The sequence below is a fragment of the Sphaerodactylus townsendi genome, linkage group LG08 (genome assembly GCF_021028975.2).
Source record: "Sphaerodactylus townsendi isolate TG3544 linkage group LG08, MPM_Stown_v2.3, whole genome shotgun sequence".
NCBI classification, from domain to species: Eukaryota; Metazoa; Chordata; class Lepidosauria; order Squamata; family Sphaerodactylidae; genus Sphaerodactylus; species Sphaerodactylus townsendi.
The window spans coordinates 65,893,466-65,907,955 of NC_059432.1; the positions used below are offsets into that span (position 1 = coordinate 65,893,466).

A 14,490-nucleotide genomic window follows, 5' to 3' on the forward strand; every position below is an offset into this window, starting at 1 on the left:
CTTGGTGGTCTTCCATCTAAGTACTAGTAACCAAGGGCAACTCTACTTAACTTCTGAGATCTGATGAGTGACAACATCAGACTAACTTGGGGCTATTCAGGTAAGGGCTAACCTACACTTCAGATGATGATGATGATGTGGATTTTATCCCACTCTTTCCAACAAAGTCAGGCTCAAAGCTGACTGTTACTTATGGCCAAGTTCTGATAATACTCCTTTCTGAATGAATTTTCTGTCAGCACTGGAGTTAAATATTAGACATTTAATAAACAAGGACATCTGAGCTCATTGCATGCTTGTGGGGGACAGGAGAGGGTGCAGGTGCCTCTTGGAAAGTTTATCTGCCAGTCATTGACATCTCATGTTAAACATGACTCCATCAGCTTCCAACCAGCTGTCTGCCTTCACCGCAGTGTCTCCCATGGGATAGCCCGTGGCACAATTTTCTTATGGAGACCTTTGTTGGAAACCTTTGGGCCAGGGGTATGGTCTTCTGTTCTCTCTCTGAGTTGGAAATTCACCTGGAAGAGAGAAGACCATTGGAGTGCAGTTAGTATCCAATGCTAAGCCACATACTATGGACCTGTTACATCAGTCCTCTTCGTATGTTCTAATGCACATACACTGAACCCATGTAGCCTCAGACAGCCTTATCACCAGCTGAAGGTCTGAACAAAGCTATACAAGTCTACATTTGTAAGCAGTGTATACACAACCTGTAATGCTGTAGCGTTCCTGATGACATGGAAGATTCTGTACATGTATAGTTGAAACCACATGTTCTGATCATCCACTCAACAAACAGAGGCTGGGGTAGGGCCAGCAAGTGCAATCCCATTCTCCTCTACATGTGATTGGTAATGATTATGCATTCCAGTGGTTTAATGTATTGTTGAAGGCTTTCACGGCCAGAATCACTGGGGTGTTGTATGGTTTCTGGGCTGTATGTGTATGGCCATGTTCTCGTAGCATTTTCTCCTGACGTTTCACCTGCATCTGTGGCTGGCACTTTCAGAGGATCTGATGGTAGTAAAGCAAGTGGAGTATATATACCTGTGGAATGTCCAGGGTGGGAGAAAGAACCATTTGCCTGTTAATGAGCATAAAGGGGAGAATTAGCAAGCTTGATTTGCATGTATTGGGTGGGATCTAAATGGGTGGATCCAACCCAACACATGCAAATCAAGCTTGCTAATTGCACAGGCAAGTGGTTCTTCCTCCCACCCTGGACATTCCACAGTATATATACTCCACTTGCTTTACTACCATCAGATCCTCTGAAAGTGCCAGCCACAGATGCAGGCAAAATGTCAGGAGAAAACACTAGTAGAACACAGCCATACAGCCTGGAAACCATACAACACCCCAGAAATTCCATTGGTTTGCTCTAATATAGGTGTGCTGTGATCAAGATGTTGTCAATCAAGTAATGGGAAGGTCTGAGTCTTGACTATGTGATAGAAGACTTGCTTTTTATACAGAATGCCTGGTTCCTGTAACCACTAGTTAAACTATCTCAGACAATAGGCAGGTGGTGGGAAAAATCCTTCTCTAAGACCTCAGAGACCCACTACTAGTTATTTACTGTTCTTGTGGATGAGCTAAATAGACCAGTGGTCTGATGGAGCTCATGACAGCTTTGTATGTTCCAGCTCGAAACCTGTTTTGTTGTAGGATTAATTGTACAAGACAGAATTTGCCAGTTTAAAAAGGGTCTTCTTAAAATTGCTACTACTTATAGCACGGATATTAACATTACAATTATTCCTTCAATAGTAGCTATCTACATGAGGCAAAAAACATTCTGAAGAAAAAGTAGGGGTAATGAGAGATGATGGTACATTGCTCTGTGTCCAGTACAGACATAAGCAAAGACCACAGCTTTCTTGGAAATGGCATTAGGCCTTACACACACATAGCTATGTATACAAATAGTTATGATCAGAAGGTTGAAACATAAGAACATTGCTTGCCCTGGATTGGACTCTTTGCTCAAAAGGACAAGAATTCAATAAGTTTAATTAAAACGTATTTATTTTAGGCTCTTATGGAACATAGGCCTCTGTAAGGGATTGATATACTCAGTACTTGTCTTATCTCAGCTCCTCCCATTATGTTGCACAGCCAAGTTCCTGAGTCATAGTTTTATTCTGTCAAGGAGAGGGTTTCCCTGGCAGTAAAGCCTCTCAGTAAAATTTCAAAAGATATATTAAAAGCATTCCAGAGAAGTTGGCAGCCTTCTCTTTGACAGCAAAATGAAATCAGGAGAGCTAGGAGACACACGGCCACACCATCTGGGGAAGGCTACAGGCTATGTGAGTGGCAGCACATAGCCTTGAGGCCTAGCTAGGTGACATGCTACATGGAGCAGTTCATGGTGAAGGATACATTGTCCTTGAGTGAGCATTAGGCCAAACTTGCTTAGCCAGGATAACAAATTAATGGCTCTTTATTGTTTATTCCTTCCTGACTTCTCAAGTAATTCCTTCAGCCACTGAGATACTAAATCCATCTCCCATCCCAAGGAGATGAGAGGCAGCTATGTTTATTCTAGTACCTCATGAGAAAAGTTATACCTGTCCCAACACTCCAGCACTACCAGACGGAAACTACCAGACGGAAACTTGCTAAAATTTGAACGAAATAGGACAATTGGGGTAAAACACACCTGTAGGTCCCAAAATTACACTACTGGGGAAAACAGTAGGTACTGGGGAAAACAGACAGTAGGTTAAGGATTTGTTAAACTTCCCCTTAGACTGGTGTCACAGCTACAATCTATGAAAGTTGCCACGTTCATAGAAGTGAGAGAATGTCTGTTAACTACAAAGCCTGTTCATCATTTAATTAGCAGAGACTAGACTAAGGAAGTTACCTGTTTTGTAACTTTGGAAAGCAAGTGGTAACACAGTCTTAAGAACTGAATTGTTTCCTCAGCTAAGTGCTTGAAGATGCTCCATATATGATGCTCCATATATGAAATGACCTGCTGCAAATTAACTGTCTGAGACTATTGGTTGTATATCCAATTAAACAGTTAACAGGGAAATACCTCAGGTGATCATGAGTTAGGTCCTCAGGCCTACCCCTATTTGAAAGAGGAGGCACACTTGTTAGTGTGGAAGCCAGAGATGTTTTTCATATTCCAAGTACCTCTACCAGTTTCTGGATACAAAAGTGAAGGGTATAATTCTTTCTTCTTTCTCTCTGCTGATCTTACCTAATGGATGCCATTATGGTTCACTTGAGATAACCTATTACCTTCAGCCTGGTTCCAGAACTTACCACTGAGGGTGCAGCCGGGCCCACTGTCACCGTCACTGTCTGTGGCTGATACCCATCTGCTGATGCAGTAACACCATAAGTGCCAGGCATCAGCAATCGAAAATAGTCCCCATGCTCACCTGGAAGAAAGAACAAGATGCTGAGAAGGAGGAAATGATAGAACATCAGACACTACACCAATCTAAGATGGGGCCAACCGGGGGGGGGGGGGAGGACCTGGAGGGTGAGGGTACAGGCATTATGCCAGGCCTGGGGGCCAATGTCCTATGCTGACACTACCAGATATGAGCTAATGGGGGAAGGGGGGCACAGAGGCACCATCCCCTGGCTGTGAGTGGCCAATGCAACAATGGGCTGTCTGGCGTGAGGCTGCTCAGCTCCTGTCAGCCTGTCAGGTGCCAAGGCAGCAGAGGTTGGGGAGGCAGCATGTTGTGGGCCCCTGGCCCCCTTGTCATCCCAGGGTCTCCACAGGAATTTGCATAGGATCACTGCAGCCTTTGAAGGAGCAGTGTGCCCTTTGAAGTATGAGAGTAACCCAGGGCAGTACCAGGAAGCCCTGTAGGGGTCTGGCCACCAAGCAGCGGGATGTGGGGGTGAGTCCACGGCATTGTTTAGGGCTACTGGAATCTGGGGGGGGGCTGGCTGATCACATTCATGGCTATTGTGGAACTAGGCATGATGCAAGCTTGGAACCCCTCCCCCCCATGATGGACGTCTGGGGCCTGCATGGCATGGGAACAGCCCGCTGATCAGATGTAATGTTCCCATGACCAGTCCCCATGGCTGGACTCTCTGAAAAAGCTCTTGCTCTGCATCAGGGTGACCCCCTCTGACCATTATCGGCTGCACTTGGGGAGTCAGCCAACTCTCACCAGTTGTGGGAGCTCCTAACTCAGAAGATGTCATTGCCCCCTCCCCTCTTCAGGAGAGTCTCTATTGACTGGTAAAAGGTGGAGGAACATTGGGGGAGCAGCATGTATTTGTGGTAGGAGGGAAAACCTGCAACAGCCCCCCTTCATAGGCAGCCCAGCTATGGGGGTTCCCCCTTCCGTTGACCCACCCACTTCAACATGGCACAGCTGCCCCCAGGGACATTCCCCACCCCTCTGGCCACTTCATGGACACGTTTGTGACTGCCTCCTTTTTTGTCCCTTCTTTATCTGGTCCTGCATTTTCCCTACTACTGAGCTAGCTCCTCAATTTGTCCTCCTCCCCCTGCTGGCTATCAGCCAACCTGCTGGTCATGGCCCCTGTCCCATCCCCTCCATGTTAGTTTTCCTATGCCACACTGCCTTTCCTCTCTGTTGCCTTTTGTTTTTGCCATTCCAGGGCTGGTTGCAGTGCAGCTATTTGTTTAGGAGGTGGCTGAACTGTGCTATTGCTGTGGCCTCCCTAGCCACAGCACAGCTTCCTCCTTCCAGATCACGCTGCTCAGAAAACAAGCCTGTGGTCAAGCTGGATACCAACCAGAGGTGACATCGTGGCCAATTCCTTGGACAGAAATGACAGCACCAGCCAATTTATTGTTGTTCTCATCCAATACCAAACCTTTGATTCCCTGGTGGATCTGCAGGATAAAAAAATACAGGGAGATGTTATGACTGTCACCTTGGCACTTGAGGAGGGAACAGCAGCAGTTCATATTGTCAAGATCAGAAACAGGGCTTTGCTAATTCCATGAGACCGTGTTTGACACCACCCTCACCCCCATATAATGAGGCACTTGCTAAAGACGATGCTGGACAGGGTGACTTCCTGGCAGTTTTATTACCTCCTCTAAGTAGGTGATCAGTGCCTCTCGGTTTGCCAGCCACTCACGTTCCAGTTCTTCCTGAGGTGGAAACTTATTGCAGCTTAATTCAAGGGTAATCTCAAAGCAGTTGGTGTGTAAATAATTGAAGTCTTGCATCCCTGCAAGGCAATGGGTTGGGGAACAGGTGGAAGATCTGTCATGGAACACTGCAGACTTCTCCTGCCTCTTCCTCTTCCAATACCTTCTAGTATGACATATGACCTCCACCATCACCCCCAGCAGCTTACAGTACACTAAAAATAAATTTATTGTCAGAACCACACTTACCTACTAAGTGTAACCAACTGAAATATTAATCTGATTCTTTTCAGCTTCCCTTTCTTATTTCAAATCTTTGCCTGCAAAACTTTGCCCTTTGCCCTTACCCTTGCTGAGTGAATACCAGGAGGCTCCGTTGGTGATGCCACCAGGAAATACATCCCCACAGCTCAAGCCCTGGTGCATCCATCCATGGGCATAGGAATAGGCCTTTGCCAGCTGCAAAGAAAATGGCAGGTGGATCAGCCATATACTTCCAACTCTTCTGATTGGACTCTAAAAATTATCTCTCTCCAGTCATTTTATTCCTGCATGACATCAAGATAGCAACTAACTAACTGGGAAGAAGGATACAGGACTTTTTTGCGTTTTAAACCTCCCATCCCAGTTTATATGCAGCCAGTACAACCTGCTTGATATCATATAGGCCGATTATGCAAAGCAAAAATAAGAAAACCTGGGGACATCTTAAAAAAAAGGTGCCTCCTAAATTTTTGTTTGGACAGTGCAGACAAAAAAGGTGCCAGAGGAGAAAGAGGTATTCCCCCACCAACCTTTAAAGCCTCTTGTCAGTTTCCTCCATCGCTAGTGCCAGACATGTTGTGGTGCTGCAGGGATTCTCCATGGATTCCAGAGATTCCCCTGCAACTTTTTGGTTAAGGTTTTCCCAGGGTGTTTGCTCTGCAGGCTCCGATTCTGGGTTCCTTTTCAGTCCGAAAAGTACATGGTTGTACTCTGGCAATATACAGCCCTTCCCCTTTTAATTTTCAATGAGCTGTCTTTGAAGACACAAGCCCATGCATACGAGACACAGCCTATTCTTGTATGCGTGTCTTTATGTCTTTGAAGACAGTTCATCAAAAATTTTAAAAGGGGGGGGGGCTGTATATTGCTTGAATCGGCAGGATGAGCAGAGTACAACCATGTACTTTCCAGGTTCAAAAGGCACCCAGGATCAGAGCCCACAGAGCAAACGTCCTGGGAAAACCTTAAGCAAAAAGCTGCAGACACCACGGAGAATCCCTGCAGTACCACAAAATGTTGAGCGCTAGTGGCAGATGAAACGGACAAGAGAGCTTTAACGATCCGGCAGGAAAAATAAGATGTCTCCTCAGCTCCACATAGCAAGAGGAGACAACTTGCTAACAAGGGGGGGGGGGGAGAAGGTCTGTAGTTTTGTGTCTTCAAAGTAGGACAGCTCAAGCAGAAATAAGGCACCCTGGGGACGTCTTGGGGAAAAGACTGTGTGTAGTTCCTCCCCAAGACTCCGCCCCCCCTCATCTCCAGGCTGTGCTGTACAGAATGGACCAGGGACTGGGTTGCTAAAGTTTGATCCCTGGAGTCAAACTGAAGGCTGTCAAACAAAACTGGATACATTCGCTTGATGGAAAATCGACTTATATTGGAATTTTTGGTTCTGGTACAATACTGAAAGCAATTAAAGAAGTCTTATACCAGCTGCTGCACAGCGCCAAGGACTCATGAGAAACTCAAACACAAAGGAACCTAATGATGGTGATTCTTGTAGTGCAGGGCAAGACCCCCACCTGCGAGCACTCCAACCCTTCCCTTCCATCTGCTCATGTTCTGTGAATTCAAACTGCCCTGACCTGCTCTTTCCTACATGATATCCTTATCCTTTTGCCATTTATATAGCCATTCACCTCATATCATGATATGGACTGATCTATCTATATGCTTTTTACAGTTAAATCTCCCCTTGAGACTATGTTATAAAAGTTACTCTTAGTGATGAACACTATTTACTTGATCACAAATTTTCCTGTCAGGCAAGTTTTGACTTCACTGTGTTTCCCAAAGATGCCCTCTGCATTTCATTGGTGTTAACACGAATGATTATCATACAGACACTTTATTTAAATCAAAATGTTGTATTTGCGGGGATGATTGTTTGTGAAGGCATTGCATTATTCATTTATTTGTCCTATTTATGAACACATAAAGCACAGGTACTTCACAATATCTTGCTAGCCTTATTTTCAGATTAAATCAAAGAAATAACTCCTCAGCTGATGTATAATATATGCATTCAATGTCTTTACTCTTTGCATTAAAAAGTACAGTTTTTGTTATGATCCGTGTTCCAGTTTATTCATTAGCCTCACCTGCTCTGTACATTGAACTGAACAGCTTAATTACAAACCAAGCTCAATTTGATGGAAAAGGGTAATGAACACCCAATGATAACATGATCCTTCCGCTTCTATATCCTCTAAAAGTCCGCCTGTTCTGTTTGCTCATTGGTTCCCTCTGCTATCTCCATTCTTTGCATCCAATCTTGTTTTTGGCTTTGCCATCTCACCTTCTGGAAAAGAGTGTCATCAGGAGTGGGAGTGTCCATTCTGAGCCAATTGTTCCGGCTCCTTTGCAACTGGGCTTTGTCATACGGATAATTGGCAACTACAGCTCCGCCATGAAGATTGGCTGAGAGGACAAAATTGTAGCTTTTCATCCACTGAATAACAGCCAGAGTCTCTGGTTCCACCTATAAAGGGACAGAACAGTAGCAAGCAGCTTCGCCTAGTTACCATGCAGACTGGGTGGTATCAAGTCCCCTAGTACTTGTTGCCAGATACTGGGGTTGCCAAGCTTCAGGTGGGATCTAAAGATCTCATAGAATTACAACTGAACTCCAGACAACAGAGATCTATGCCCCTGGAGAAAATGACTGCTTTGGTGGGTAGACACTATGAGTAGACACTTTGGTGGGTAGGAATACACTTCGCTGTATTTGGCTGAGGCCTCTCCCTTCCCCAAACTCTGCTCTCCTTCTCAGACTCTACCACAAAATATTTAGGATTTTCCCAACTTGAAGCTGGCCCCGATGAATCCTCCCTCAAAGGCCAAAGCAACTGCCCCCTGCCTTTACTCATATAAACTCACACTGGAATGCTGTGCTTGCCTAGTAATGGCCACTGGGGGAAATCTGTTTCTTAAAGCTACAGGTACTCATTTAATCATTTGGGGTTTTTTAACCTCCTACTGTTATAGATTAAACTTTTTTCTGCAAATCTGTGGTGATTTTCAGGTTTGTAGAAAAATTTGTCTCATACGTTCACAGCTCCAGTCACCAGATTTAAGTATCCTCAGATTTGACTGACTTTGCTATTAGTGTACAGATTTTTTTCTCCTGTACCTTTGCAAGAAGTTAAATACATTGACCATTCAGTCCCTGTTAATCCCTGCAAGTCATATTTATCAGGTGTAAGGATGGGAAAAGGTATACCCAATCAATGTATGTTAGAATGCCAGCATGATGTAGTGATTAGAGTGTTATGCTAGGATCTAGGAGATTTAGGTTCAAATTCCCACTCTTCCATGAAAGCTTGTTTGGTGATTTTAGGCCAATCAGTCTCTTTCAGCCTAATGTACCTCACAGAGTTGTTGCTATGAAGAGAAAGTGGAGGAGGAGAGAATTAAGTTTTATGCTGCTTTGAGTTCCGATTGAGAAGAAAAGTGAGGTATAAATATTTAAATAGATAAAGCTAACTAATCACTGAAATAGGCCATCCAAGCCCCTAAATGTTTTGAAAAGAAGAACGAGGGGGGAAAACTTGAAAAAAATGAACCTCAACTACCACATCCTAGACCTAGAGAAACTGAGTACTCTTTAAAAGGATGACGTCCCAAGGCAGTGAGTAAATTTGGTACACCATGTTACCTGATTCCTCCAATTGTCTGGTAAGGGGATGTGATGGTTGGGTCCACCTTGTTTCTCATTGTAATACATGATGCTGTTGAGGTCAGGAAAGTTACGGTTGAGGTCAACTCCATTGGCATTGTTTCTCCCTGTAAGGTACCCCAAAGCATCTTGTCCCTAGGAGAAAATGAATGCATTCACATGTGAGTCTGAGGGTTCAATGAATGCAGACAAAATCCTATAATAGTTGCTGATGCTAAGGGACAGAGCAGCCATTCTAATATTACAAGAGTTTATGGCTCTTTGGGACTTGCTGAATGATGTAATGCTACAGCTGGCAAGGAAAAATACAACAAAGATATTTACTGAGCACGCCTTCCAGCATTGCCAAATACTGTCAGCACCTAATCACTGTATTTTTGGTATCAGAGAACCTTGTGGGCAGACTGAATTAGTTGGATGGTTTGAGTCATAGACAGAACAGGAGGTAAAGATATGAGAACTGCTCCAGAACCACACTGGATCTCCAGCTAGCTTAAACAGAGAGAGGAACTGACTGGTGATTATCCGGTGGTGTCCCAAGCCCCTGCCCAGGCATTAAAAAACAACAGCTACAGACTTTCCTAGAGTGGAACTGAATGCCTGCTCAGTTTTCAGTGGCCTGGAAATTGGAATGGGGATTTCAACATAGTTTTCAGTTTCAAAGGTTATAGTGATACTGGATATCTATTAACACACTAATCATGGGTCTGGGGCTTTGATCTTGGCGCTCTGATGTGGCTGTGGCCCTCTGACAACGGTACATATATATTTAATGAGTCATTCCTATTATGCCTTTTAACCTGCTTTAGTTGCCAGTCATTAGAATGTACCTGGAGTGTCTAGAGCAGGGGTGTCCAACTCTGGCACTTCAGATGTTCATGGACTACAATTCCCATCAGCCCCTGCTGGCCCATGCTCTAGAGCAGTGGTGGCGAACCTTTGGCACTCCAGATGTTATGGACTACAATTCCCATCAGCCCCTGCCAGCATGGCCAGTTGGCTATGCTGGCAGGGGCTGATGGGAATTGTAGTCCATAACATCTGGAGTGCCAAAGGTTCGCCACCACGGCTCTAGAGCTACTCTGGAAGTACCCCTGCTCTAGAGCTACTCTGGAAGTACATTTAAACCACATATTTAAAAAAGGAGGTCCAGATTAACAAGGTTTGGCTCTCTTCACACTCCTCTCTTCTTCTCCCAAACATAAAATTCTTTTATCTCCGTGACATGAGAGAACAAAGAGATGCTTGCCTGGTACCTGGGCAGCTGCCACCTCATATCCATCAGGGTTCATTGTGGGCAAGAGGTGAATACGTGTATCATGGATAAGTTGGGTGATGCGCTGGTTTCCACGCTGATACTCTTCACACAGGAACTCTGAAAGCTGAAGCAATAGTTCCCGACCAAGCACTTCATTTCCATGCATATTTGCCACGTACTTGAACTCCGGCTCCACTGAGAAAATGAGAGACTTGGTGACATTGGAACAGAATAGAGAGGATACGATACATTGGGGGAGGGGTGGGCAGGGAGAGACTAGGTTTTCCATTGGTTTTCCAACATGTGCCCTTTTGTGTTGCTGTGATAGGTCTCACTGGCCTCCTCTGGACAAGCATCAACTATGTGATGGAATTTATATTCCAATAGAGATTCAAGAAGCAATGGCCTGCTTGATGGTGCTGTGTGTATGCATACATGTACTGGGGACTCAGGCGACAGGGGTTTTGCAGGATTTTTCAGAAAACTTCATCCAGATCAATATGGCCAGGGCCTCCATTCCATTATTTTGCATAGCCAGAGGCCCCTCCCCTGACCTGCATGCAGAGGCATAGCTAGGTAAAATGGATCCCGGTGCAAAATCTGAGTTTTGCTCCCCCCCATGTTTGTGTTTTTTGTATTTTTAGTGTTTTTTCAGTTTTTGGCCTGCAGGGGGCGTAGTTTTTAGGCTAGCAGCATCAAAATTTCAGAGTATCTGTAGGAGACTATCCTGATAATACCATCCAGGTTTGGTGAAGTTTGGTTCAGGGGGTCCAAAGTTATGGACTCTCAAACGTGTAGTCCCCATCTTCTATTAGCTACCACTGGAAACAATGGGGGATGGGGCACCCCCTTTGGGAGTCCATAACTTTGGACCCCCTGAACCAAACCTCACCTAACTTGGGTGGTATCATCAGGAGAGGCCCCTGAAAACTCCCCAAAATTTTGGTGCTGCTAACCTAAAAACTGCGCCCCCTGCAGGCCAAAAACTAAAAAAACACTAACAAATACAAAAAACAAACCTGAAATTTTTGCTGCCCCCCAGGCGCGAGCTGGGTGCAATGAGCACCTCCCTGTCCCCTTGTAGCTACGCCTCTGCCTGCATGGCCCAGGCTACCCTGATCTTGTCAGATCTCAGAAGCTAAGCAGGGTTGGTCTTGCCTAGTACTTGGATGGGAGACCACCAAGGAATACCAGGATTGCTATGCAGAAGGCGGCAATGGCAAACCACCTCTGAATGTCTCTTGACTTGAAAATCCTACAGGGTTGCCCTAAGTCAGCACTTTACACATACAGGGGCCCCTTCCCTGTTGATTCAGTTTCTCTCACTGGTAAGTCACATTCCTGACTTCAAAAGCATCAAGGGGGTTTAAAATAAAACTACAAAACCAAACCAATCCTTCAACTTGGCCTGGACTCAAATTCTTTTCTCGAAAATCATTTCCCCCATACAGTGGCCCCTTTAACTCTAAGCACCATCCAAGGTGCAGGAAGGTGAAAGTTCCCTCACATTCCAAAAGGACACTTTCTGCTCAGCCCTGAGATAAGGCAGCACGGAGCTGCTGCTGTAACAACACACAGAAGGAGGGATGAAGGGGTGGTGGGGTTTATTAGTCTAACTGTCCCAGACCAAAGGGAGGCAGGTAATGGGTGCTCTAATTCACACAGCACCTCCCCACACATATACAGCCTTGTCTGTGGAGTGAGCCTCTTTCTGTTCGATTGGCTTTTCTTCCGAATCTTAGCCCCTCTTCTTAGCATCCTGCCTAACATTTTCAGACTGAACAGCCTCCAGGTTTTCTGAAACAAGTATGGAGGAGTACTTGACCTTGGACAGGGGTAGACAGACCCTTTAACTTACCAGAAAAGTTCATAGTGCTGTCTGCCCTGGAGAGCCAATGGCAGCAGGAGGAAGCTGAGCCAAGTGGCCCCTATAGGGCCAGCAGTGCTGAGGAGGCTGCTTTACAGGCTTGCAACACTGCTGGCTTGTGGGGTCACTAAGGATAGCTTGCTCCAAGACTGTTTTAAACATCCCCATCTGCCCCATCTCTAACATTAGCAAGTCTACTTCACAAGACTGTTGTTAGGTTAGAATCTTGTTCTGAACCTTTTGTATGAAGCAAACATCTGAAGTCTTGCCACTTGGTGCCTGTGCTTCCACCCTGGTTTGCCAGCAGCAGCATCTTGACACAGTACCCTACCCTCGCCCCCCACCCCCGCAACAGCTGTGATTTTTCAAAGCCACAACTAGTAATAGCAGTATAAAAAGCAATAGAGCTCCAAGGAAAGAGAAAACTTTGGCTTACTCCTTCATCAAACAAACCCCATCCAACCTCTACAGTTTGCCACAGCTCTTGCTGGAATCACTGTAGGATAGTGGTATGGAACAGGACTTGAACCCTGGGAAAAATACCTTAGATTGTATTGTCGAAGGCTTTCACGGCCGGAATCACTTGGGTGCTGTGTGGTTTCCGGCCTTAGATTCTACCTCAGGTAGCTTGGGGTCACTTTTGTCTCACATCTCAGTTGTGTAAGATGGGAACAACATTGTGCCCTCCAGCCTTGCAAGACTCATCAAGGGCAAACAATTCTATGACTAAATTAAATACTAGTTATCAGGGTGAATACCTATTAGCTCCTGTGCAATCCTTCCTCTCCCTGATCTTTCTGAAGCCTGTTCATTTAATGCCAGCAGTGCCAGGGAGCTAGACAGATTTTGCAGGAGTTAAATGCTAGCCTGAGCCACTCCTGGTCCTGACATGGCACAGCAGCACAACATAAGCAATTACCCAGCTGTAGAAAAGGGGTGCTCTCCCCCAGCACACTTACTGGGCTCATGGATGCCAGGGTAGTCGCTGAACTCCAGTACATACAGGTGGCGGCCCTGGACGCTGCGGCCAATGCTGTACAGCCTGGTAATATATGGGCACGAACCATGCACGTCAAACAGGGCCTGCACCAGCTCCTCATAGCGGTGGTGGATGAAGTTCACTGAGGCAGCCATCCTCACCAACAGCAGGATTTTTCCAAGGAGCCACAGCCACTGAGACATCCTCCTGGAGGTAGACAAGCAGTCCTCTGCACTGAGAAGATGCACACAGCCCAGGCTCTTTTCCTAGAAGGAACTAAAGCACAAGCTGAAACCAGCTCTCTCCAGTTTCACAGCCAAGTGCCAGCCCCCTGCACCTGTGGTGGTGGTGATGGTGGGAGGGGTATCTCACTGAATGCCCCTCACAGCTCAGTAAGAATTTATAGCTCTGAGCTTTTGCCTCACTCCCCTCTGCCCCCCTTCCTGGAGCCAGAATCACTCAAAGCCTCTGCACATTTGGAAAATTGTGCTGATTTCTGGGCATTTATTAACTGAAGTGTAAACAGGGAGCTGACTCCCACTGTAAGCCAAGAACCAGATCAAAACCTCACAAACAAGGAGAGCATAGGAGACTTCAGTATCTTAAGAACATAAGAACATAAGAACAAGCCAGCTGGATCAGACCAGAGTCCATCTAGTCCAGCTCTCTGCTACTCGCAGTGGCCCACCAGGTGCCTTTGGGAGTTCACATGTAGGATGTGAAAGCAATGGCCTTCTGCGGCTGTTGCTCCCGAGCACCTGGACTGGCTCAGCCTGGAAATCATCCAAGACCAATGTGGATAGGCAAATCCACACAGTAGGACCAGCCACTGCAAAACTTGGAAGGGGGGAGGGGAGACTTCAGATTACAGGAACATCTATTTTTAAACCATCAGATTTTGGATACCCTTACATTATGGGCCATATTCAGAGCATAACAACATGCAGAGGGTACAGTCTACAAGAGGTGGGGACAATTGGGATTCACAAGATAATCCAGATGTTGGGAGCAAAGATTTACAAACCACAAATTGGAAGTCTCCATGGTTACTGGATGACATGTTTTCCTGGAGTGATATAACAGGAACTTGACAATATCCTTAACCATTCCCAGACAAAAATATGTACCCAGACTCTCATCATCTCATTTACCAGAGAGGTGTCACTTGGTCATTTGCATCATTTAACTTGTATAAAATATAAATAGTTCATCACCTTTGTGTCTGCTCAGTTGGATACAGTTAGGACTTTTATGCACTTAGTGTTTGTGGCATGTCTATGTGCGTCACAGTGGGATTTTCCCGCTATTTTCTGTTTAAAGGGGAAGT

The 14,490-nt window shown here is 45.6% G+C and overlaps 1 protein-coding gene across 1 annotated transcript; it reads right to left on the minus strand.

The window, feature by feature from the left end:
- Nucleotides 1–247: 247 nt before the first annotated feature.
- CPN1 (carboxypeptidase N subunit 1) lies at nt 248–13,644 on the minus strand. The gene is made up of 9 exons (XM_048506157.1): nt 13,144–13,644; nt 10,316–10,512; nt 9,039–9,194; nt 7,680–7,862; nt 5,464–5,575; nt 5,057–5,196; nt 4,753–4,852; nt 3,286–3,404; nt 248–521 (listed from the first exon to the last, which is right to left on the minus strand). Exons 1-9 carry the CDS (start codon nt 13,364–13,366, stop codon nt 405–407), a joined length of 1,347 nt encoding a protein of 448 aa, XP_048362114.1. The 5' UTR covers nt 13,367–13,644; the 3' UTR covers nt 248–404.
- Between the last annotated feature and the right edge of the window lie 846 nt (nt 13,645–14,490).